Below are 22,734 nucleotides of genomic sequence, written 5' to 3'. Positions count from 1 at the left end.
CTTATGTCACTTCAATATAATCATGATTATTAGATGAAAAACTAATTATTATTTGTAAGTCATACAATATCCACATTCTATATCTTTTAATGTGTGTTTGTCCTTTATAGATATCACTAATCGTGGATGGGGCTAAAAAGGTGGTTGAGTTTTCAGCCGTGGGCTTTCTGAAAAACAAACTCCACTATGTATTCAAAAGCCGGAATCTGCATGTCCTCTTTGACCGCCAGTGGCATAAGTTTGCGGTGTCAATACGAAGCAGCAGTGTTGCAGTCTACATAGACTGTAAGCTGATTGAGACACGTCTGACTGGAGTTAGAGATGCAGTAGACTTGGATGGAAGTGCACTTATCACTACTAGGGTGGAGGATGGACGACCAGTGGACGTGAGTTTCTAATAGGAAATTTCATACAAAAGTCTTGGAACAAATTCAACATATTTGGCCAAAGTTTTGTGGACACCATTTCATCACAGCCATAATGTGGGCCTTCCCCAAATGATTGCCACAAAGTTGGAAGCACACAGCTGTTTAGGATTACAGTTTCCATTCACTGGAATAAGGGATTGAGCCCAAGCATTTTCAGCATAGTAATGCCCTTGTGCACAAAGTGAGGCCATATAAAGACATGGCTTGCCAAGGCTAGAGGCCCTGACCTAAACCCCACTGATCAACTTAGGGGTGACTTGAAATGAAGACTGCACCCCAGTCCTCCTCAGCAAACATGTTTTTATTATAACAGCACATGGGGACGACTCCTGTAATGGGAAATCGGTCTGCCGGTCAGGTGTCCAAAAATTTTTAGCATATTGTGTATGTGATGGTCTGACCACTTATTGTGTATTAATTTTGAAAAAATAGCCAAGAATGATTTCAAGCCCGTATTTGACCAATATTTTTTTTTTAATCTTAAAGAAAGGAATAGGTTATAAATCTAGAGGTAAGTGGTGTACCTTTCAGTGGTACTGGAATAAAATCTTTAATTACAATCTTCTCCCCCAGATATCAAAACCTTATTCTTACAGTAACTTAGAGTTACACTATAAAAAAGTTGAAGTTACAGGTAGTTCTGGTTGAAATATTTTAGGATTTCAGGAGATTTCACACTGTAGATTCAGAACTACAAATAGCAATTAAATAAATAAATAAATAAATAAATAAATAAATAATCTTTCTCTGTAAAATCAGTCTAATTCTATGAGACAAAAAGTAAAAAATGTTGGTCATCTCATTATATGTTCATTAAATTTTAAAATTACTTTTACAGATTGAGCTTCAGGAGATTCTGATCTTTTGTGATCCCCATGTGGCAGAAGAGGCGAATTGCTGTGATAAACCTGGAGCCATTGTAAGAAAGCTTTATCATTAACTTATATATTGTTGCATGTTTATTAATTCCAAAAAAGGAGAAGTGACATAAGAAATGTATATCAGAATGTTATTTTAGTTCATGTTGCCCTGTTGAACGTCATCTGAATACAGACACCTTTTAAAATGGTTTGTGGAAAACAGCCAGTTTGCTAACAAAATCATAATGTAGTTTGTCAGGGGCAAGCAATGTGAGCTAACACAACCAAAATATGAAGACAGGTAAAACCAATGATTCAGTTATAACAAAAGAAATACTACTCTGTACATGGAGGATGGGCCAGTGTGTCGGCATAGCTGTAAGCTATAATGCCTAAGCTCCTGGAAGTTTAATGTCACGCTTATGACGGAAAGGATGTATCATGTTTGCTTCATCATCTTCTTTTAAAGCTGTGCAACATTTCCACTACATCGGCAAAGCCTCATGAAATAAAAATAGTACTTTCCTTGTGTCAGGTGTTCAGCATGCAGGAACGGAAAAAAACTACTCCCATTTCTGCCTTTCTTTCACCAGTTAGTTTTCATTTTGTGTTTCCGCTGTCATTAAATGCAGATCAGTTGTGCTTGGAATGCACTTTGCACTTTACAGGTGTTCAGTATATGCATGTGAGTACAAAGAAAATCAGTGTTTCTGAAACTTTTGTAGATTTTGTAGAAAATGTTTTGTTCGGTTTGGCTAATGCAACAATTTACACATAAATTTACTAAATGATTGATAAATAAAGCCCAGTGTAAGCAAATCCAAGTGACGCAAATAACATCAATAAAACAGGTTCAATGGAGCAATATAAAAAAACAAGTGTACTTTGATTTAAAGTAAATGATCGGATTATGCTTTATTTTGTTTGACCAGTGTGGTGTTAGAGAAATCCATGCTCCTACAGCTTCCCCATTGCTCACGGGTTACCAGCACCAAACCCAACAGCCCACAGTGTTACTGTCCACACCAACCCAACAGCCTGCTGATCAATGCCAGTGTTGGGCAGAGAAGGTAAGTTTAACTGTCATAATCCTGAGGTGCTTGCAGTGAGACTCTTTTGTGCCTTGGTTATAAAGTAATGCTGCATGCAAACATAATGTGCAGTTAATTCACATTTTATGTTAACACATATTTCCTGGATAACAACCAGATGTATGAGTAAAAACATTTTAGAAATGTGGGGCTTTTTGTTTAAAGACATACACATCAGCAATGGTAAAAAATGTCACTGATCTTCTGTAATGCTTCTATTAATTTGGCTAAAAAAAGTACTACTAAAAGGCTAGCTATTTGTCAAACAAACTTTTTGTTTTCTGAAGGGAGAGCCTGGTCATCAAGGTGTGCCTGGACTTCCTGGAGCTAAAGGAGATAAAGGAGAGAAGGTATAAACTGATTATTGTAATTAAAAAAGTTAAATGTAGTTTTATTTATATTATATATATAAAGAAGGCAGCTCATAATACTATTCAATAAAGTATTTTTAAGTCAATTCTTAAAGCAGATCTTAGATCTACATTTGTGGCCAATGTGTAATGCAAAGTTTCTGCCATTTGCTTATGTCTGCTGCTATTGATACAGTATATAAGACACAGACACATACAAACAGGTGACAAATTAAATCAAAAATCATTCACTTCATTATGCTGTTATGTAGAGCGCCATGCTAACAAAGTCATCATTATCACTGGATTTTTTAAAAACATTTTAATAGCTACCAGCTGCTATGGTGAGACACAGGAGCCAATTGAAATTCTGCATTTTTCCATTTTGAATGAAATCAACTTTATACTGAAGCAGAATTTTTTTTTTAAAGATAATTATTTAATCAAACAAGTCCTTTCCTGCCACATGGATATTTTTTAAGGCAAACTATGGGTTTGTGCTAGTCTCAAAGAAAAAGTAGTTACTTAAAACAAAATGCAAGTAATATGTCACCACATACAAAATGTGTATCCTTTTGTTTTCTAACTCTTTGTTTTGTCCTAGGACAAACAACGCACATTTTTTAAAAATATATTTATTTTTCTGTTGCATTTTTTACCACCATACTGTATTTTCACTATATGCCCTGTATGTTCTATTTTATTTTTTGTATCTTATTTGTGTCTTATTTTTATTCTTTTAAATTAGAATGTATACAAAAGTTACATCATAATGACAAATAAATCTTTAAATATCTGACATCAAGTAACTGGATGCCAGCACAGTCATCCATGTCCAACAAGGTCACTGCAGACCCAGGGCGTGTACTCTCCCCTAATTGTCAAGTAATATTATCCCACTCTGCAGCTGCTGGCCACTGTGTTAAAAAAGATATCCTCAACAGCTGTACTAATGTATGTTTCATGCATAAATGTTTTATTCCATTCTCTCTTTTCCAGGGGGATTCAGGAATTAATGGGTATCCTGGTATTCCTGGGGAGAAGGTATATATGTTTGTAGTTTTTCGTTGTCATTTTATAGTGCAGCTACAATAAAGAATAATGAGCAAAAAAGAGGTTATTTTAGTTTTTGTGGCTGATTCTGAAAACAGAAGGCTAATTATGATTGGAATTCTTGTAGCATTTACATAACCTATAGCAAATATTATACAGCCTAATTGGCCAGATTCTTTCATTTGCAGTTTTTGGCAAATGGTAGATATCTGTAAGAAATTTCACAGGAACAGCTCTGGATCACTAACAGTTAACAAATCATCCAAGATATTTCCAGTCTGTTGAGACTATTCTAAGCACTTATGAGTTATAGGTATGCTGTTAATACTTATAACAGCAGGCGTGATGTGTTAATCTAGACAGCAAATACCAAAATTCATTATGATAACTGGGACTGTGGTTTGCCACTGAAGTTTACTATGGTTCTGTTTTGTTAACCATTCATTAAGACTAAGGATCTTTTTTAGGGTGACATGGGCATTGCTGGCATGCCCGGCTTAGACGGTCATCCGGGAAATAAGGTGAGTATCACTTAATAAACATATTTTTATAGTGTTTGCCACTTGTGGGTCCCAAGAACCTTGGCATGTTACCACGGCTTCCAAATACCATTTTGTCTAATGGCGAATGTGGCTTACATTGCACCCTGAAATAGCCTGGAGTAAACATGAAGCCGTTGTGTATATACAAATGACAAACTGTTATGCTGCACGTCAAAATTGGGCCAACACCAGGATTCAAAATTCCAATCCTGCACACAGCATTGTTTGGAATTTAAAATGTGTAGGATCAGAATCTTGTTTCTTCTTGCAGTGAAACTAAAAACCTCTAAAAGCTAAAAACCTGCTGGGAAGATTCCGATGTCATATATTTACAAAAATAATGAAATAATGGAATAGAATTAACTATTTCATTCATTCATTCATTCATTCATTCATTCATTCATTCATTCATCTTTAGTAACCATAATTCCTGATCATGATTGATGTGGATCTGGGCTGCTCTCCTAGATCACTGGGAACAAGCAGGGATACACCACAATGAGACACCAGTCCATTACTGGTCACCATAGACAGATACATTAAAACATGCATACACTCCTGGCAGCAATTTAGAGCAACTAGAGCAACAAAACACACACATACAAAGGAAATATCTACAAAACCCTACAGAGACAACAACCTGAACTTTGAACACTGAATATTGAACCCTAGAGGTTCTGTGAAGCAGAAACAGTACCTACTGCACCTACACTGTGATACCCAGCTGGTTTTTAGAATTGTTAAAATCTAGCAATATGAAAATGCAGCATGGTTATGATCTGTAAAATCCTGCTCAAACAACCAGAACTGGGCAAAGATGACATGATATAAGATAACTTCAGCACACTGGTAAATCTCATAATGCTTCAAGGAACACAAGAATGCAAAGTTTCAGATGTTTTCTGTCATCTTGTCTAGGGTGAGCCTGGGTCAGCTGGAGAGCAAGGGATTGATGGTGAAAAGGTTCGTAAGAAGATCCACATTACTTCACCTTGTGATTCCTTGGGAATTGATAGCTGTTTATTATTTAACATGTCAGAAGCTGATTCATATCTGTGAAAGAACATAAATAGAACAAAATTCTAAAAAGAGGATAGGACGGAGGCTCAAGTGGTTAAGTCACACGTCACTTGGTTTACAAATGGGGTCATGAGTGAAATCTCTTCTTTTGTTTCATTTATTTATTTTATTTACAATTTAACTTAAAGAACTTAGAAATATTGAAGACTGATTTTATGTACTAATACTTGAATAATGAAATGTTACTGGGGGCCAAATTCAGACATGCCACATATAAATTAATAGGGTACAAAATATTTTAGTCTTATATTTAGTAAGACATGCTTTGCTGGCATAGTTCAGCAAAAAAAAAAAAAAAAAAGGGAAAAATTTATGTCAAAAATAGAGAAACATGATGGACAGGGATGCTTAGGGTCTGAACTGCCAGCTAGTGAATGTCACTTTTAAAACTTCTGAATGTACATAAGATACCCAGCGAGTATGTGAGCAATGCTGCTTGTGTTACCACTGCATCTGCACGCACACTGAAAGTCATATGTCAAGTATAAACCAGGCTTAAAAGTGCTTTGCATCAGACTCTATCACCCCACAATGGTGTGAATTATTGTCCTGGAACAACACAACACTTCCAACTAGATTGGTAAGTCAGTAGGAGGAAATTTTTGTTTTTTAATCACTTATGTTACATATACATTTGGGTCTATAAGCATTTGGACACTTTCACAACTTTGGTCATTTTGCCTCTGTACACCAGCAAATGGATTAGAAACAAAGCAAGCAACACGCGATTGAAGTGTATACTTTCAGGTTTAATTCAACAGGTTTAACAAAAATATAGCATAACTAAGGAATTACAGCTTTTGTTCATAGTTCCTACATTTTCACAAGCTTAAAAGTAATTCGATTTATAATATAATTACTATATAAATATAAAATCCTATATAAAATATAAGAATTATTTTCCTTTGCAGTCAGCCTGAAGTCTAGAATCCATGTTTTGTCCATTCGAGGTTCTTTGTCAGTCCTTTACTTCAGCTGTTTTGGATCATGAGGCCTTCCTTCCCTTCCTTCCCACCCATATCTCCGTGGTAGTCTCAATCACCCACATTGCAGAAAATTAGACCTATACACTGTTAAAACCAGGCAATGTTTTATTAACATAAAACAAAACTAACATGACAATAAACTTATGGAATATTCCAATTATGCATGTAAACAGGGACTGGGTGCAGAAAAATGGCAGCAAGTGCTCTGGACTGATGAGTCAAAATCTTAAATATTTGGCTGTAATAGGAGGCAGGTTGTTTGCTTAAGAGCTGGAGAGTGGTACAATGATGAGTGCCTGCAGGCAACAGTGACGCATGGTGAAGATTCCTTGCAAGTTTGGGGCAGCATTTCTGCAAATGGAGCTTGAGATTTGGTCAGGAGTAATGGTGTCCTCAATGCTGAGAAATACAGGCAGATACTTATCCATCATGCATTACAATCAGGAAGGTGTCTGATTGGCCCCAAATTTATTCTGCAGCAGGACAATGACCCCAAACATACAGCCAATTTCATTAAGAAGTATCTTCAGTGTAGAGAAAAATAAGAGTCCTGGAAGTGATGATTTGGCCATCATAGAACCTTGATCCCAACATCATTGATTCTGTGTAGGATTACATGAAGAGACAGAAGAATTTGAGCTAGACTACATCCACAGAAGATCTGTGGTTAGATTTCCAAGATTTTTATGACAATCTACCTGCCATGTTCCTTCAAAAATTGTAAGCAAGTTTACCTAGAAGTATTGATGCTGTTTTGGAGGCAAAGGGTGGTCACACCAAATATTGATTTGATTTGGATTTCTCTACTGTTCAGTTACTTTCCATTGTGTTAATTGATAAAAACCTACTTTTAACATTTCTATTTTGGAAAGCATTCTTACTGACAGCCTATACCATTTGCACAGTACTGTTATGATGTTATATGTTTAGTCAAGTCAGGTCAAGTCAAATTTATTTTTAAAGCACATTTAACACAACTTAGTTGACCAAAGTGCTGAACTTATATGTTTAGTAAATAATTTACTAAAATGCAAAATTTTGGCCCACTCTTGTTTGCAACATTGATTCAGTTCTTCGATGCTTGAGGACCACATGAGCTTTGACTTAATAAGTTCTGTCAAAGGAATGTAAAGGGAAAAAAAAACTCCAATAAAAAGCTAATGTATTATTGCACACATTAAAATAAGAAGCCAAATAAGCGAATAGTTGGATTGTCTTCATTAAAAAAATGCCAAGGGGCCTATAGAGTTTCAGGACCACTGGTTCATATAGCCTCAGTGAAAATAAAATTATATTTTAAATAGCTTCACCTAATGACATATTGATTTTATGCACACCTCTAACTAAAACATAGTGGGACAGTAAAAAAGATGTTTTTTTATATTTCTGAATTTCATTTCTTCCTTTTTTCAGGGTGAAAAGGGAGCTAGAGGAGAAACTGGTCCCATGGGAATACCTGGACTGGATGTAAGATTAAGTCATTAAGTCCATTTTGAGTCCATTTTGAGTTAAATGCTTCAGTAGCCATAGGAATAGATGGCCTGAGAGATACTGATCCCTTTAGTCATTTCTCTTAAAACAAAATCAGAAAGTCTGGAAAAAAGTCCAAAAAAGTAAGTAATTGAACAAATATCCTTTTACACAACACAACAAGTGTTCAGAATGTAGTCATTTCCATAAAAAAAAGTAAACCAACATTCTGAAACCATAGGGAAAAATTAATTAGGTAAATTAACTGAAATTCACAATCATGTAAAATCACCTTTAGCAATAATAACTTGACATAGATGTGTTCTGTATCCGTCTCTCATATCATTTTGGCCCACTTTTGTTTACAACATTGCTTCAGTTCATTGATGCTTGAGGGTCACTTGAGCTTTGACAATCTCTAACAATTTGCTAACAATTTCTGTCTATGGAATGTCAAAAGAAGAAAGCTCCAATAAAAAAGCAAAATATTATTCTACACATTTAAACAAGGAGACAAATAATGAGAACATAAACATGAGGGCATTCTGGTACATAAAGTAAGCAGCCACTCCTCTGTCAACAAAATTAAGTGAATGCATAAGAGTGGGCAGGTGATTATTTCCAAACATTTCACTTTACTCTCTATGCATGTAAACCCTCCAGATCTGCTTGTTTACTTAAGAAAAAACTATTTACAAAGACAAATATGTTTTGGGACTAGATTTATACAATTAGACTGTGTATGAGTCCTAAAAAGTAATTGGAAGGCTGTTCCAATGTAAGATAAAGCTCTGCCCCCTGCTGTAGCCTTTACTATTTGAGGTACCAACAAACAGCCTGTACCTTTGTTTGAAGTAAGCATGGCAGATCATAAAAAACAAGTTCTCTAGGTACTGTGGTGCTACGCTGTTCAGTTCTTATTCGTAGTAATATATATAATAGTAACATAATAGAAATATTTTTGAAACACTGTACAAATTGACCCGGAGCCTATGCAGTATGAACAAGATATGACTTATGTGCTCATATCTTCCTGTTCTAATTGGGATTCTAGCTACTGTATCCTAGACATTAAGGTATTACAAAAATCCATCTTACAGGTAACAAAAGCAGTTTTTCTATATTGTGTACTGACATATTTCTTATCTTAGCAATATTTCTATGATGAACTAATTAGTCATTTGTAATATTATCTCCATAAACTTCAAATGAAAGACTAGAGTCAGTTATCACATTTATCAATAGAATAAAAAACAAAACAAAAAAAAGTGCATCAAAACTGCAAAACTCAAACGCTGTCCAGAAGACTCAATCCTTGCATACATTCATGACATTCATGAAAAGCATAGTGTGTTGTTCATTAATACAATAAAAATAGTAATTATTGGCCAATTACTTGTATAAGAGGAATACTATTTCTGACATACAAATAATAAAAAATAGTCAAAATTTGTGTTCTTAACAGAAGAATTTACCAAAATGGAATGGAGAGAGAGAGAGAGAGAGAGAGAGAGAGAGAGAGAGAGAGAAACTATAATGAATCCCTTTTTCCAAAAGATGCCGGTAAGGAGGGTTTGAAATTATCAGAGGGATAAAGTAATGGTTGATCAGTCCCTAGTCCTCAGTGTTATTCTAAAGTAGTCTAAAGCCTTTCTATCTAGTATATGTGTGGTAAGACCCTAAAGATGGAGATTACTGGCACAAAAGCTGCAAATGAGAATCCAATCATAAGATTCAAAGCAATTAAAAGAGTGCTATATAACACCCCATCTAAAATTGGGTCCCTGTATGCTTTAAACTACTGGTTTGTGTGAATTCGAAGTGTTTTGTGACAAAATCATATATAAAACCTTGTTGCTCTAACATGATATGCAATGACGTAAAACAATAGCAGAATTTTGGTGCGTTGTTGCAATGTGTTACAAATCAGCAATTTGAGGATTTTCAACAGCAGATCTCAATTTCAAGATCCATGAATGATGTGCAGTTAGCCTACACTGTATGTATCATAAGCCATTTCAAATCACCAATAAACATGAACAGTGTAGTGTTATGCAGTGACTTTTGCAAACGACTGCATTCTGTGCATAACATGACTGAGAGTAACACCCAGAAATTATAATTAAGCTATGAAATAAAAACTAAAAATATGTCCACCTGCATACTAAAGTATCATAGTAAATATTGTTGTGTATTATTCTTTTTTCTCAGGGTTTGAAAGGAGACCCAGGACCTGAGGGCCGACTTGGACAGAAAGGTGATAAAGTAAGTCACCTAGAGAGTAGGAGTGTGTTGTCTGTACACATATGCACATTCACACAGGGCTGATTTATACTTCGGCAAGTAACATGAGCATGTGCTCTAGGACCAGCATTGCATGAGTCACAACAGAATTTACAGAATTAGACAATGAAGAAAAACCAAAAGTTCTGTGTTTGGAAACTAAAGGAAAATTAAATTTGCATAACTTCAGATCAATTATAAACAAAGTAAATTCTCACCAGAATGATTTAACTTATCTGTATTTGGCAGTATGAGTGGCTTTTGTATCATAGCATATCCTATTAACTATTGTGCTATTAGTGCTATCAGACCGGATGATGATGCTTTAGTTTTCATGTTTTTAAAGTTGCTGTCTTTATTGCGAGTCTGTTAGAAGAAAGATCCTGATCATGCAGGATTAAACTGGCCATTATAATGTGTTACAATGGTTACTTTATATTCAAACAATGTTTGTTTTTGTCCATAAATACACTAATGTGGGCATATTACATTGGGGGAAGCAGAAAGTGTTTATTTGTTTATTTGTGCTTGCTGTTCATTGTGAGAAATTTAAACAAAAAGTTAAGCAGTTTGAGTGATCAAATCTGAACTGAGAATTAAAAAGAGATTTTCATATATGTAATGGAAAGTATTGGTTGCAATCAGGAAAATGTGATTGTTTACACTTCAGGTGTATTTTGACCAGTGTTACTATGAATTAACCCATGTAAAAAAATCATCACATCATCAAGTCACATCATCAACATTTCCAGGTGTGCGACTGAATAGGTCCATCTAACAACTAACTAATCACAGTTCACCCAATGCATAGCACTTAACACTCAACACATGCACCACATTCTCCCATGATCCCCCTTTCTGTGTTGCAACACAAATGCACATTAACACTGAAATATAAACTGCTACACATTCACTGCATGCTTTTGCTTGCAGTGGCATATCCAATATCCAATGGCACTTAATTTAACATTTTTTTGTATCAAAGTTTTAAAACAAATACAAAGAAGATGAATTAATTAATATACTTTAGATGAATAGAGGTTTACAGTGACGTTTAGATGGAGAATGTATGTAATTAATGCCTATGTGAAAAGAGCCTCATCATGGCTGAAAAAAACATCAGGTTTGGATGGTTACTACAGAAATCACTTTCATATAAAGCCCTTCTTTATTATTTTGTCATTTACATCGAATGTAGCTCATGACTAAACCCTGGCCTCATGCTGTAGTAATGATGCAATGAAACACATGCTTCATGGCAGTATAATTTGACAGGGATTCTGCACTTGGTGCCTGAAAATTCTGTATTTTAACACAGCAACCCTGCTTTATGTGTGCATTATTATACCATTACAATAACATGACAACCATTTAAAAAGCCATCTAAGATTTACTGTCTAGGTTAACAATAGAGAACAATTACACTTAAACATTTTTTGAAATAGGAGCACATATCTTGAAATACATGAGAGTCATTGTTGACCGTGGATCGTCTGTGTGGCCATACACATTCCTCAAAGCAGAAATTGTAAATTTCGGATATTAAATAGTTGTCCACTTGACATGTAACATTTTCCAAACAACACTGTCCTACTTTTTGTTAACATTACAAACCTTTTAGAGTGCCTTTGTGTGAGTGTCTCTGTGCTCTTCTAATATATCATTTACAGGACAGAGTTAGAAGAGCTACACAACTTCTTAACAGTATCAGTGACATTCAACCTGCAGAATAGTTTAACATGGAACAAGTGTCTCAGTATTAAATTAAATATGGATCATAGTTTGTTCCATTACGTTTGACAACAAAGCCACCTGAAACATTTCCTTCTTACAGGGAGATGCAGGTCCACCAGGGATTTCTGTAAGTATTTTTTCACCATTTATAGAACATGTAAGATCTTGTCAATAAACTACACTTCATTATGACTGAACTGTAGTTTTTGGATCTTCTGTGTTGTTTTTTTTTACTTTTTTTTGGCGTAACTCCTGGTTCTGTTTTATTAGGACAACAACAACTGGTATTGACTAATGGCATTAAAGTGCCTTCCTAATTAGCAGTTTTTTATTCAGTTTTATTTTCATTCTGAGGACATAAAACAAATATTGATAATGAGCTCAATTGTCTGCATCTGAGGCAGTTATACTTTTCAAAGTTATAAACTATTGCTAAAGCATTTCATGCATTGGAGTTTCGTTTACAGTCTGAACACCTAGCACAAAGCAATCATGCAGAATCCATTTGTTTCATTTCAGTGTAATATATTGCATCTTTGCTATTTCAATCACTAGAAACAACTCAAATAAATTAACAACTAAAATCTAAATTTGGTTAATCAGATTTGCACTGTGAATACTGTCCTTTCAGTGTGCAAGCATCAGAGAATGAACTGTGTAAAAAGGCTATGTTGGTATTTGGAGGAAGAAACCTTTGTGAAGCGGCAATTTTTTTCAGATATATTGGTGTTTTAGAATTCTTTTACCCGTCAAGACATAAATCAAGTCAAGTAACAGAAGAACACTCCACTGTTGCATATCTAATTGAGGTATTCAGCTGGAAAACAGTGGAACGTTTTTAAAATGGTTCCAGTGCTCGTAAAACATTTGATGCTGAAGTGTGTACTGACTTCTAGGAGGCAGATGTTCAATGTTTTTATACACATCCTGATAAAAGTAGTGTTCCAACATGTGGGTAAATCATACATGCTGTGAGTAAGTACAGGGACATGCGGTGCTTTTAATTTTGTGTGTTTGGCCATGTACATCTCACATGCCCATTTAGAATTGCAGCTAATAAGAGGTTGACTACAGTATATCTGACGATAAAGCAAACATTTTTCTGTCACAACAATTTGTAGCCCTGTCAATATGCTTTTATGCAAAGGTAAAGTTATCGAGTTATTCAACATAGCTGATTGCACAAAATACATACTTCATACTATATATACATATATATATATATATATATATATACACTATATTGCCAAAAGTATTCGCTCACCCATCCAAATAATCAGAATCAGGTGTTCCAATCACTTCCATGGCCACAGGTGTATAAAATCAAGCACCTAGGCATGCAGACTGTTACAAGCATTTGTGAAAGAATGGGTCGCTCTCAGGAGCTCAGTGAATTCCAGCGTGGAACTGTGATAGGATGCCACCTGTGCAACAAATCCAGTCGTGAAATTTCCTTGCTCCTAAATATTCCACAGTCAACTGTCAGCTGTATTATAAGAACGTGGAAGTGTTTGGGAACAACAGCAACTCAGCCACGAAGTGGTAGGCCACGTAAACTGACGGAGCGGGGTCAGCGGATGCTGAGGCGCATAGTGCGAAGAGGTCGCCAACTTTCTGCAGAGTCAATCGCTACAGACCTCCAAACTTCATGTGGCCTTCAGATTAGCTCAAGAACAGTGCGCAGAGAGCTTCATGGAATGGGTTTCCATGGCCGAGCAGCTGCATCCAAGCCATACATCACCAAGTGCAATGCAAAGCGTCGGATGCAGTGGTGTAAAGCACGCCGCCACTGGACTCTAGAGCAGTGGAGACGCGTTCTCTGGAGTGACGAATCACGCTTCTCCATCTGGCAATCTGATGGACGAGTCTGGGTTTGGCGGTTGCCAGGAGAACGGTACTTGTCTGACTGCATTGTGCCAAGTGTAAAGTTTGGTGGAGGGGGGATTATGGTGTGGGGTTGTTTTTCAGGAGCTGGGCTTGGCCCCTTAGTTCCAGTGAAAGGAACTCTGAATGCTTCAGCATACCAAGACATTTTGGACAATTCCATGCTCCCAACTTTGTGGGAACAGTTTGGAGCTGGCCCCTTCCTCTTCCAACATGACTGTGCACCAGTGCACAAAGCAAGGTCCATAAAGACATGGATGACAGAGTCTGGTGTGGATGAACTTGACTGGCCTGCACAGAGTCCTGACCTCAACCCGATAGAACACCTTTGGGATGAATTAGAGCGGAGACTGAGAGTCAGGCCTTCTCGTCCAACATCAGTGTGTGACCTCACAAATGCCCTTCTGGAAGAATGGTCAAAAATTCCCATAAACACACTCCTAAACCTTGTGGACAGCCTTCCCAGAAGAGTTGAAGCTGTTATAGCTGCAAAGGGTGGACCGACGTCATATTGAAACCTATGGATTAGGAATGGGATGTCACTTAATTTCTTATGCGAGTCAAGGCAGGTGAGCGAATACTTTTGGCAATATAGTGTATATACACTATATATCCGCTCTAATTCATCCCAAAGGTGTTCTATCGGGTTGAGGTCAGGACTCTGTGCAGGCCAGTCAAGTTCATCCACACCAGACTCTGTCATCCATGTCTTTATGGACCTTGCTTTGTGCACTGGTGCACAGTCATGTTGGAAGAGGAAGGGGCCAGCTCCAAACTGTTCCCACAAAGTTGGGAGCATGGAATTGTCCAAAATGTCTTGGTATGCTGAAGCATTCAGAGTTCCTTTCACTGGAACTAAGGGGCCAAGCCCAGCTCCTGAAAAACAACCCCACACCATAATCCCCCCTCCACCAAACTTTACACTTGGCACAATGCAGTCAGACAAGTACCGTTCTCCTGGCAACCGCCAAACCCAGACTCGTCCATCAGATTGCCAGATGGAGAAGCGCGATTCGTCACTCCAGAGAACGCGTCTCCACTGCTCTAGAGTCCAGTGGCGGCGTGCTTTACACCACTGCATCCGACGCTTTGCATTGCACTTGGTGATGTATGGCTTGGATGCAGCTGCTCGGCCATGGAAACCCATTCCATGAAGCTCTCTGCGCACTGTTCTTGAGCTAATCTGAAGGCCACATGAAGTTTGGAGGTCTGTAGCGATTGACTCTGCAGAAAGTTGGCGACCTCTTCGCACTATGCGCCTCAGCATCCGCTGACCCCGCTCCGTCAGTTTACGTGGCCTACCACTTCGTGGCTGAGTTGCTATCGTTCCCAAACACTTCCACGTTCTTATAATACAGCTGACAGTTGACTGTGGAATATTTAGGAGTGAGGAAATTTCACGACTGGATTTGTTGCACAGGTGGCATCCTATCACAGTTCCACGCTGGAATTCACTGAGCTCCTGAGAGCGACCCATTCTTTCACAAATGTTTGTAAAAACAGTCTGCATGCCTAGGTGCATGATTTTATACACCTGTGGCCATGGAAGTGATTTGAACACCTGATTCTGATTATTTGGATGGGTGAGCGAATACTTTTGGCAATATAGTGTATATTTGATGCTGCTTGGAGCAAGGATTGCCTTTACTGCGGCCACCAAAGCAGACTAGCAGAGCAGAGGAGTTACACCACATGCTTGAACAATGTGCATAAGTGATGACATCTCAATGTATGACTGCCATATCTTTTTGACTGGACTTAAATAAGCCAGTCATCTATATAATTGAGTATTTTGTGAATGTGTGTGGAGAAAAGCAAGGCTGAAGGGGAGAACACAATACTAGTACACTTCACCCCCCGAAAGCAAGTCTGAGGAATCTTCTGTGTTCTGTCTGGTTGTTTATGAAAATATGCACGTGCCCAACAAAAGTGGGAGGACAGGAGGCAAATTGGATTCTGTACCCTTTCTCTATGGTATGAATGAGTGGGTGTTGCAGTGGGCACAACTGCCCCAAAACACTGTAGGTGGTGGGGAAGACAGTGCTGTTGAAGGAAACTGGTGGGGTGTGTGTGTGGGGTGGGGGGTGGGGTGGGGAGCCCTAAATCTCAGATGTCAGGTTTCATGGCTCACCTGGCAGAGATGACTGGTCTTCCTCAACAGCTAACTGTGCATGCTGCTCACCCAAACAAACACAAAGAGAATGTATGTTTTCCGTCATAATATAGCATGGACATGGATGCACACATTTTAAATGGCTAGTTTTTTTTATATGTTTCTTTTTTCCTAATGTCGACAGACAAGACATACTTCACATCAGCTTCTTTATCTTCAGGAAACTCTGTGTATGATTTGGTGTTTGTCTATGCCCATACTTATGTTCTTGCTGCTTCGTCACATGACCTCCTTGAGCTAATTGGGTGTTTACATTTTTTTAATTCATTCTGCTGCTTCCATAATTAGTTACATCAATAAACTGTTGTTTTCCTTGGCCAATGTGTTGTTAGTACACCAGTGTTTTTTTGTTTTTCAGGACATTCCAAATTGTTGTAGTGGCTATGGCCAATGCTTGTGCAAATTGATTTCCCATCTTTTCTCTGCTTTAAAATGGCTTGCTTTTCTCCCATAGACACCTCTCCAATCTTTATGTTTATTTATCTTTTTACCAGCAAATGCAGTCTTTGCAGGCAAAACAAAAGTGTCACACCAAGATTAGACATTCAGAGCTATTCATTTTTTAAACAATCATGCTAATAACAGGGCACACCTAGGCAACAACAGACACCTGTCAAACACATGTACCAATATTTTGATCACCTGACAAATGGCTAAGTTTACATCTAGATGGAAATACCAGGAAATGAAAGCTTAGATATTTATAAATTAAATAAACTTCATAGCCTCATACTCATCTTTTGATCACAAATACAAATATCATCAATGTGAATCAAAACAACATAGTTGGCCTTGTTGGTACAACACATCCAGAGGGAAATGTATCTTAAATTCCTTTGACTTTTTAGTTTAAAACTGTGTAATGGTAAGTCTATGTTGTTTATTTATTCATTTTCTAATCTCACCTATCTAATTTCCTCCTCATTGCAGAATATAAAAGAATGTCAAAAAGGAGACCAGGTAATTGCATTTTATATTTGTACTGTTACACTACTTCTAATTGATGTATTTGTAGTCAAGCCTAAATTAAAAATAAATAAAATAAATATTCCTCCAGATTCAAACAGTAAATCACAGTTATAAAAACTTCTGACAGGGTCCCCCGGGTGTTGCTGGAGAAAAGGTAAGCTGTGTTCTTTCAGCACATACAATAATATAAAGCAAATTGGTCAACACTCCAGCCAAATAATTTATCATATACAGATACATTTATTGCTCAGTAGCTATAATTAGCACAGGTAGAAAACAAACTTGGTTCTTGATCAAAATTCACACTGCAGTTAGTCTTTTGGAATATTAGACAACATCAGATTATTCTGATTTTTATTCATATAACAAAAATGTTCCTAGCAGGTGTACCCAAACGTCTTGCATCAGTCGTTGTCTTAACCAGAACATCAGTAGATCTGTCCATGAATGGCAAGCCAGAACTTTTGCTGGGGTCTGGTAATTACTATTGCTATAAACCTGACCAGTAACTGCTTTACTCTGACATGCAAGAATTTATGAATTTGTGTGATGAAATATGCTTGTGTATACCTGAAATCCTTTATCCTCCCTAGGGAGAAGCTGGGTTACCTGGTCCACCGGGAGCCCCAGGAAAAGAGGGCAAAAGGGTGAGTAAACAGAAGCAAATTACTGCCTGTGTGGTGACATTGTGTTTGATGTAGCCATCAGCAGATCACTTCTAAATCAGTTTGATTGTAAGTGTATTGTGAAATTAGATAAGAGTAATTTTGTGAATACATGTGGTCTTTGCCATAAGCAGTGCTCAGTGAAAATTCAGCCTGAATTAGCAGGAAGGTCAAAAGTGTGAATGATGGAACACATTGTAAATTCCTCTAGTGCACTATTCCAAAGGTGATTTATGGTTAGATGACCAAATGTGGTCAAATTCCTAGAATGAACAATATATATCTAACCAGCCTTAAGGATTATTAACCAGTTTGGATTTCATCAGATAGTGTAAATGGTTTCTTTGTTAGTAATAGACAATGTTGCTTTGTAGCACTGTAGTTTTTATTTTTGTTTTAAATACAGTATTTGTTTTACTGAAATGAAACATGTGTAACATAGTCTGCGAGCATGGTGTTATTTTTAAACATGTTTTACTTTGAAATTGCACTTTTCAGCACTTACTGTTGCGACAACTTTCTAGCACTGATGCAGTCTAAACTGTATTTTCTGGAGTGAAACAGGTAATAAAAACAGCTCAGTTGTGGCTAGGAAACTGATACAGACAGTCAAGGAAACAGACTGGAGTAACGTGATATTTATTTATTTATATTTACACTAAATCAGCAGTAACTACCTGCCTAATATTGTATAGTAGGTCCTCTTTGTGTCTCCAAAACCGCTTAGAGCCATTGAGGCATGGACTCCACAAGCCCTCTAAAGGTGTGCTGTGGTATCTGGCACCAAGATGTTAGCAGTAGCAGTGGGGAGGCCAAATCAACACCTAGAACTCTTGTCATGTTCCCCAATCCATTCATAAACAATTTTACAGTGTGGTGGGGTGCATTAATCTGCTTAACAAGGGGACTGCCATCAGGAAATACCTTTGCAATAAAGTGGTGTACTTGGTCTTAAATAATGTTTTCCCTTGTCAGAGACACTCAGGTCCTTATACTTATTTTTCCTGCAGCCAAAACATCAACTTTGAAACTGACTGTTCACTTGCTGCCTAATATGCCACTCTCCTTGACAGGTATGGTTTATGATTGGGCACTTCAGGCATAAATGCCAGGCATATTTATGCCACACCAACAATAGCAAAGGCCCTTATTGTACCATTTTCTTCTGTCTTTAGCTCCAATGGGATAGAAAAAAAAATCTAATCTGTTGGAGTATGGAGAATACATCATTAATAGTACATAAGTTTGTTTTGTTAGTGACTTAGCTCTATTTATATAATCTCTTTGATGGCTTGCATGGCTTCTTAGTGACCAGAGAGATCATAAGGTTTCAGTTATTTCTGGCCACCAAGTCAAATGTAGCAATGGATGTTGTTGACCAGAACAGTCTCTTAGAGCAGCCTTTGACACTGTTTCAGAAGCATGTTGATGTGAATCGTAATTGCTTTCTTACCCAGAATATGGTCACGTTAAGCTAAAGTGATTTCAAGGAATCTGGAAACCACTTAGTTTGGATAACCAATTTTTGGCCCAGTGTTCTTTACAACTTTACTTCAGTTAATTATTGTTTGAGGGTATTTGCTTAGGCACAGCTCTCTTAAGATCCCAATGTAACAACTCTGGGTTGAGGTCTGAAATTTGACTTGACCATTCCAGTTCTTTTTTTAGTTATTCAGATGTTAATTTCCTGGTGTGCTTGGGTTCAATAGTTAGACTTTGCTAAATAGAAACATAGAAATTAAGATATACTCTCTTTTCCCAGGACTGTAAATGCAGTCAGCATTAAAAGCATGTGTACAGCTTTCCCTACAAATCACTATTGGTGTCAGTGTTTGGAAAATAAAAGTTTGACATTTTTTGTATATTACTGTCACATTTAAAGCACAATCAAACTATTGATTTTTTTATTACTGTATTTCAAAAATGCATGTAAATATATCAAATACAAATCTGCAAAAATAATTTCACTACTATAAAATAACCTCAAGCCAAACACAGTACATGGAAATGGTTCAAGAGAGTGCAGTGAAAAATGAATGCAAAGGAGCCAGTCATGACAAAATTTGTTTCTGAACATTGTACTTTAAATATTAAGCCCAGAAATGTACAGTAAAATTCTGGCTACTTATAGAAGCCATAGGGTGTCATGATTGTCTACCTAGTGAGGCGGGAGAACCATACACGTCCAGCAGTGGTGGAGTTGCTGTGTCAGTGCTGCTGGTATCAGGAGCAGTGTGAGCAGGTGTGTGCAGGGTGGTGTGTAAGGACGACTTAAAGGGTCTGATATCACAGACTGAGCTTTTTACTTGGGAGTTTCAGATGTAGGTTTCTTGTTGACAAGCAGACCATTTGCCATGGGCAATACTGTGGGTGAGGGTGCCTTCAACGGAACCAGTCATCGATTGCCAGTACAGATCAGAGGATTCATCAGACCAGGGGAACAACAGGGATTGGTAGCCAAGAACACATTTAAATGGCGTGAATCCGCTGGAGGATTGATTCAGTAAGTTTTAGGCTGCTGTTCCTGGCTGCAATATGTGTGCATATAGTGGCCCAGTTCCTGGTTTAACCACTCCGTCTGGTTGTTTGACTGAGGGTGTGTGAGGCTTACATATTCAGTCTTTCACCAAATGTGCTCCAGACCTGTAATGTGAATTGTACCCCCAATCAGACACAATGTCTTCAGTGAGGCCATAGTTCCGGAAGACGTGGTTGAATAGAGACTGGACTGTCCATGGTGGTGGGTAGACCTTGATGGCAGTTGATAGCCACTAGAATAGCCGTGTAGCCGCAAGAGTAGTGTAAGTCAGTCACAAAGTCAACTGCGATGTGAGACCAAGGACACTGTGAGATAGGTAGTAGTTCCAGAAGGCCTGCAGGTAGTTGTTGGGGTTTTGGGAGCAAATAGATTTGGGAGCAAATAGATTTGGGAGCAAATCATGATGGCAGCTAGGGACAGCCACCAGATGGCATTCTGTTCCAGTTGTGTAGTCCTATTGATCCCTGGGTGCCCCGAGCTTGGTTCAGTGTGGACCCACTGAATAGTTCTTTGACAGAGGTTTGTAGGCACATACTGCCATGTGGGCAGACATTCTGGAGGTGGCATCTCAGTTAGTTGGGCACACTGGATTTGTTCCATGAAATCCCACTGGACCGGGGCGATGACTAAGATGGGTGGCAAGATGGGCTTAGGGTTTAGACTCTTGTTAACAGAGTCATAATGACCCTATGGGATCAGCTTTGCTGTTCTTTGTTCACTTCAAGCGACAGTGAAGTAAAATCTAATGAAGAACAGTGCCTATCTGGCTTGGCGTGGTTTGAGATGTTTCACACTTTTAATGTATTCAAAGTTCTTGTGATCTGTGATTGCCTGAAAAGGACAGCGGGCTTCCTCCGGCCAGTGCCTCCATTCTTCTAGTGCCTCCTTGATACATAATTCCTGATTTCCCACGTCTTAGTTAGCCTCTGCTGCAGAATGTTTTCTGGAATGGAAGGCGCAGCGTAACAATTTACTAGGTGCTCCAGGATATTGCAACAGCACGGCTCCTATTTCGCAGTAAGAGGTGTCGACTTCGGCCATGAAAGCGGGGTTAGGGTCAGAGTGCATCAAAGTAGTTGATGCATGGCCTCAGTCTTCTAACCTTCTTTTCAATAAAGAACCCCGCGGCTGCTGGGGAGATTGAAAGTTGTATGAAGCCTGTGGCCAGGGCTTCTTCAAGGTAGTCCTCCATGGCCTGGGTTTCCAGAAGGGACAGAGGGTAAATCCTGCACTTGGGGGGCGAGGTGTTGGGCAGGAGCTCAATCGCACAGGTCTGTCTGGAGGTAGGTGAATGGCACACTCCTTACTAAACACCAAAAACAGGACAGCTCTCAAAAATGTATAAAAGGCCATGACAAAAACTTACCAGTCAGGCTGCCAAGAGACCTACTGCAACATTAAAAGAGATTACACAATTTCATGTAATGTTTTTACAAGAAAGAGTGTGAAATTATAAATAAGTCATGATGTGCCAAGCTGAAAGACTCTTAACCTTCAGGTTAGTATTTAAGGGGTGTGCACATTTATGTAAGTAGTTTATTTTTAAAGTTTTTTTTCTTATATCAAGTTTCTGTTAGTTTGTCCTTAATATGTTGTAATTTAACATTCAGGTTTGAAAAAGTTCTGACATGAATTATCTTGGTTTAATTTTTTTAAATATAACAAATACCTAGAATTTTAACAAGGATGTGTAGACTTTGGCAAGTTAAGGTTGGAGCCTCTGAGAAAGCACCACTGTACTTATGGAATAAGAAACAGGTGGAATAGAACCCATTGTTCTAAACATGTTTGAACTCAATATGAACTTTGCCACAGCCACCTGTACCCAGGTCTGTGGACCAGGGTTAGGGTTTGTCAGATACAAATAAACTGTCCATGTATTGGCATCCCTCTTGCGTTGGAGTGAATAGGGTAGGATGTTGTCTGAACAGAGGTTGAGGATTGCTCACTTGATGGCTAGACACTCCTTCTCTATGGTGCTGTACTTACAATCTTGCACAGAGAGCTTGAGGCTAATGCACAGCATGGGGGCTCCTCCCCGTCTGCCACCTGGGTCAACACGGCTCCCAGACTCCTGTCTGCAAAACAAAGGGGACAGAGAATTTAAGAGAATGTAAGAGGCATCTGCCACAGAATGCCTTGTAAAGGCCTGTTGGCATGGCTCCATCCACTGAACCAGATCTGACACTTTATTTTTAGTGAGATCAGCATGTGGACTGGTAACATTTGAATAGATAGGCACAAATCTACAATAATAACCAGGCAGCCCCAAGAGCTAACTTGGGTCTCAGACAGGCCACAATTGGGCCTGTATTATTAATTTGGGGACATAACTGCCCAAGGCCCAAGTGGAAGCCCTGACACTGTACTTTCATCTGTCTAATTGCACACTTCTTTGGGTTCATTGTAAGTCCTGTGTGTCTCAGTGGCCTCAGGATAGACCCCAGATGTTGCAGGAGCTGCTGTCAATCATTACTATAGATAATAATGTCATCTATGTAGCCAGCTGCATATGTAGAGTGTAAACTGTGCATTTTGTTACTGAAATGTTGCCAGGGCTCAGAACAACCCAAAAGTAATGGTCACAAATAGAGTAAAAAAAGGCTTTTTTTTTTAACAAGATGTTG

At 38.1% G+C, this 22,734-nt stretch overlaps 1 protein-coding gene across 5 annotated transcripts in view; it reads left to right on the top strand.

Moving 5' to 3' along the window:
• The window catches only part of LOC131349345 (collagen alpha-1(XIX) chain-like), a 90,941-nt gene that overhangs the window by 7,799 nt on the left and 60,408 nt on the right, over window positions 1–22,734 (top strand). For 4 of the 5 annotated variants that reach the window (XM_058384950.1, XM_058384953.1, XM_058384954.1 and 1 more), the window contains exons 6-18: window positions 111–386; window positions 1,267–1,347; window positions 2,221–2,358; window positions 2,667–2,729; window positions 3,729–3,773; window positions 4,250–4,303; window positions 5,243–5,287; window positions 7,804–7,857; window positions 10,072–10,125; window positions 11,978–12,004; window positions 16,865–16,894; window positions 17,031–17,057; window positions 17,497–17,550. In XM_058384950.1, coding sequence (XP_058240933.1) covers window positions 111–386; window positions 1,267–1,347; window positions 2,221–2,358; window positions 2,667–2,729; window positions 3,729–3,773; window positions 4,250–4,303; window positions 5,243–5,287; window positions 7,804–7,857; window positions 10,072–10,125; window positions 11,978–12,004; window positions 16,865–16,894; window positions 17,031–17,057; window positions 17,497–17,550 — 948 coding nt within the window. The remainder of the gene's footprint in view (window positions 1–110; window positions 387–1,266; window positions 1,348–2,220; window positions 2,359–2,666; window positions 2,730–3,728; window positions 3,774–4,249; window positions 4,304–5,242; window positions 5,288–7,803; window positions 7,858–10,071; window positions 10,126–11,977; window positions 12,005–16,864; window positions 16,895–17,030; window positions 17,058–17,496; window positions 17,551–22,734) is intronic. The other variant, XM_058384951.1, reaches the window with a different exon arrangement.

Source organism: Hemibagrus wyckioides, linkage group LG29, assembly GCF_019097595.1.
Source record: "Hemibagrus wyckioides isolate EC202008001 linkage group LG29, SWU_Hwy_1.0, whole genome shotgun sequence".
In the NCBI taxonomy this organism is placed as follows: domain Eukaryota; kingdom Metazoa; phylum Chordata; class Actinopteri; order Siluriformes; family Bagridae; genus Hemibagrus; species Hemibagrus wyckioides.
The sequence above is the reverse complement of the archived record's forward strand: the minus strand, read 5'-3'. Positions and strand labels throughout refer to the sequence as shown.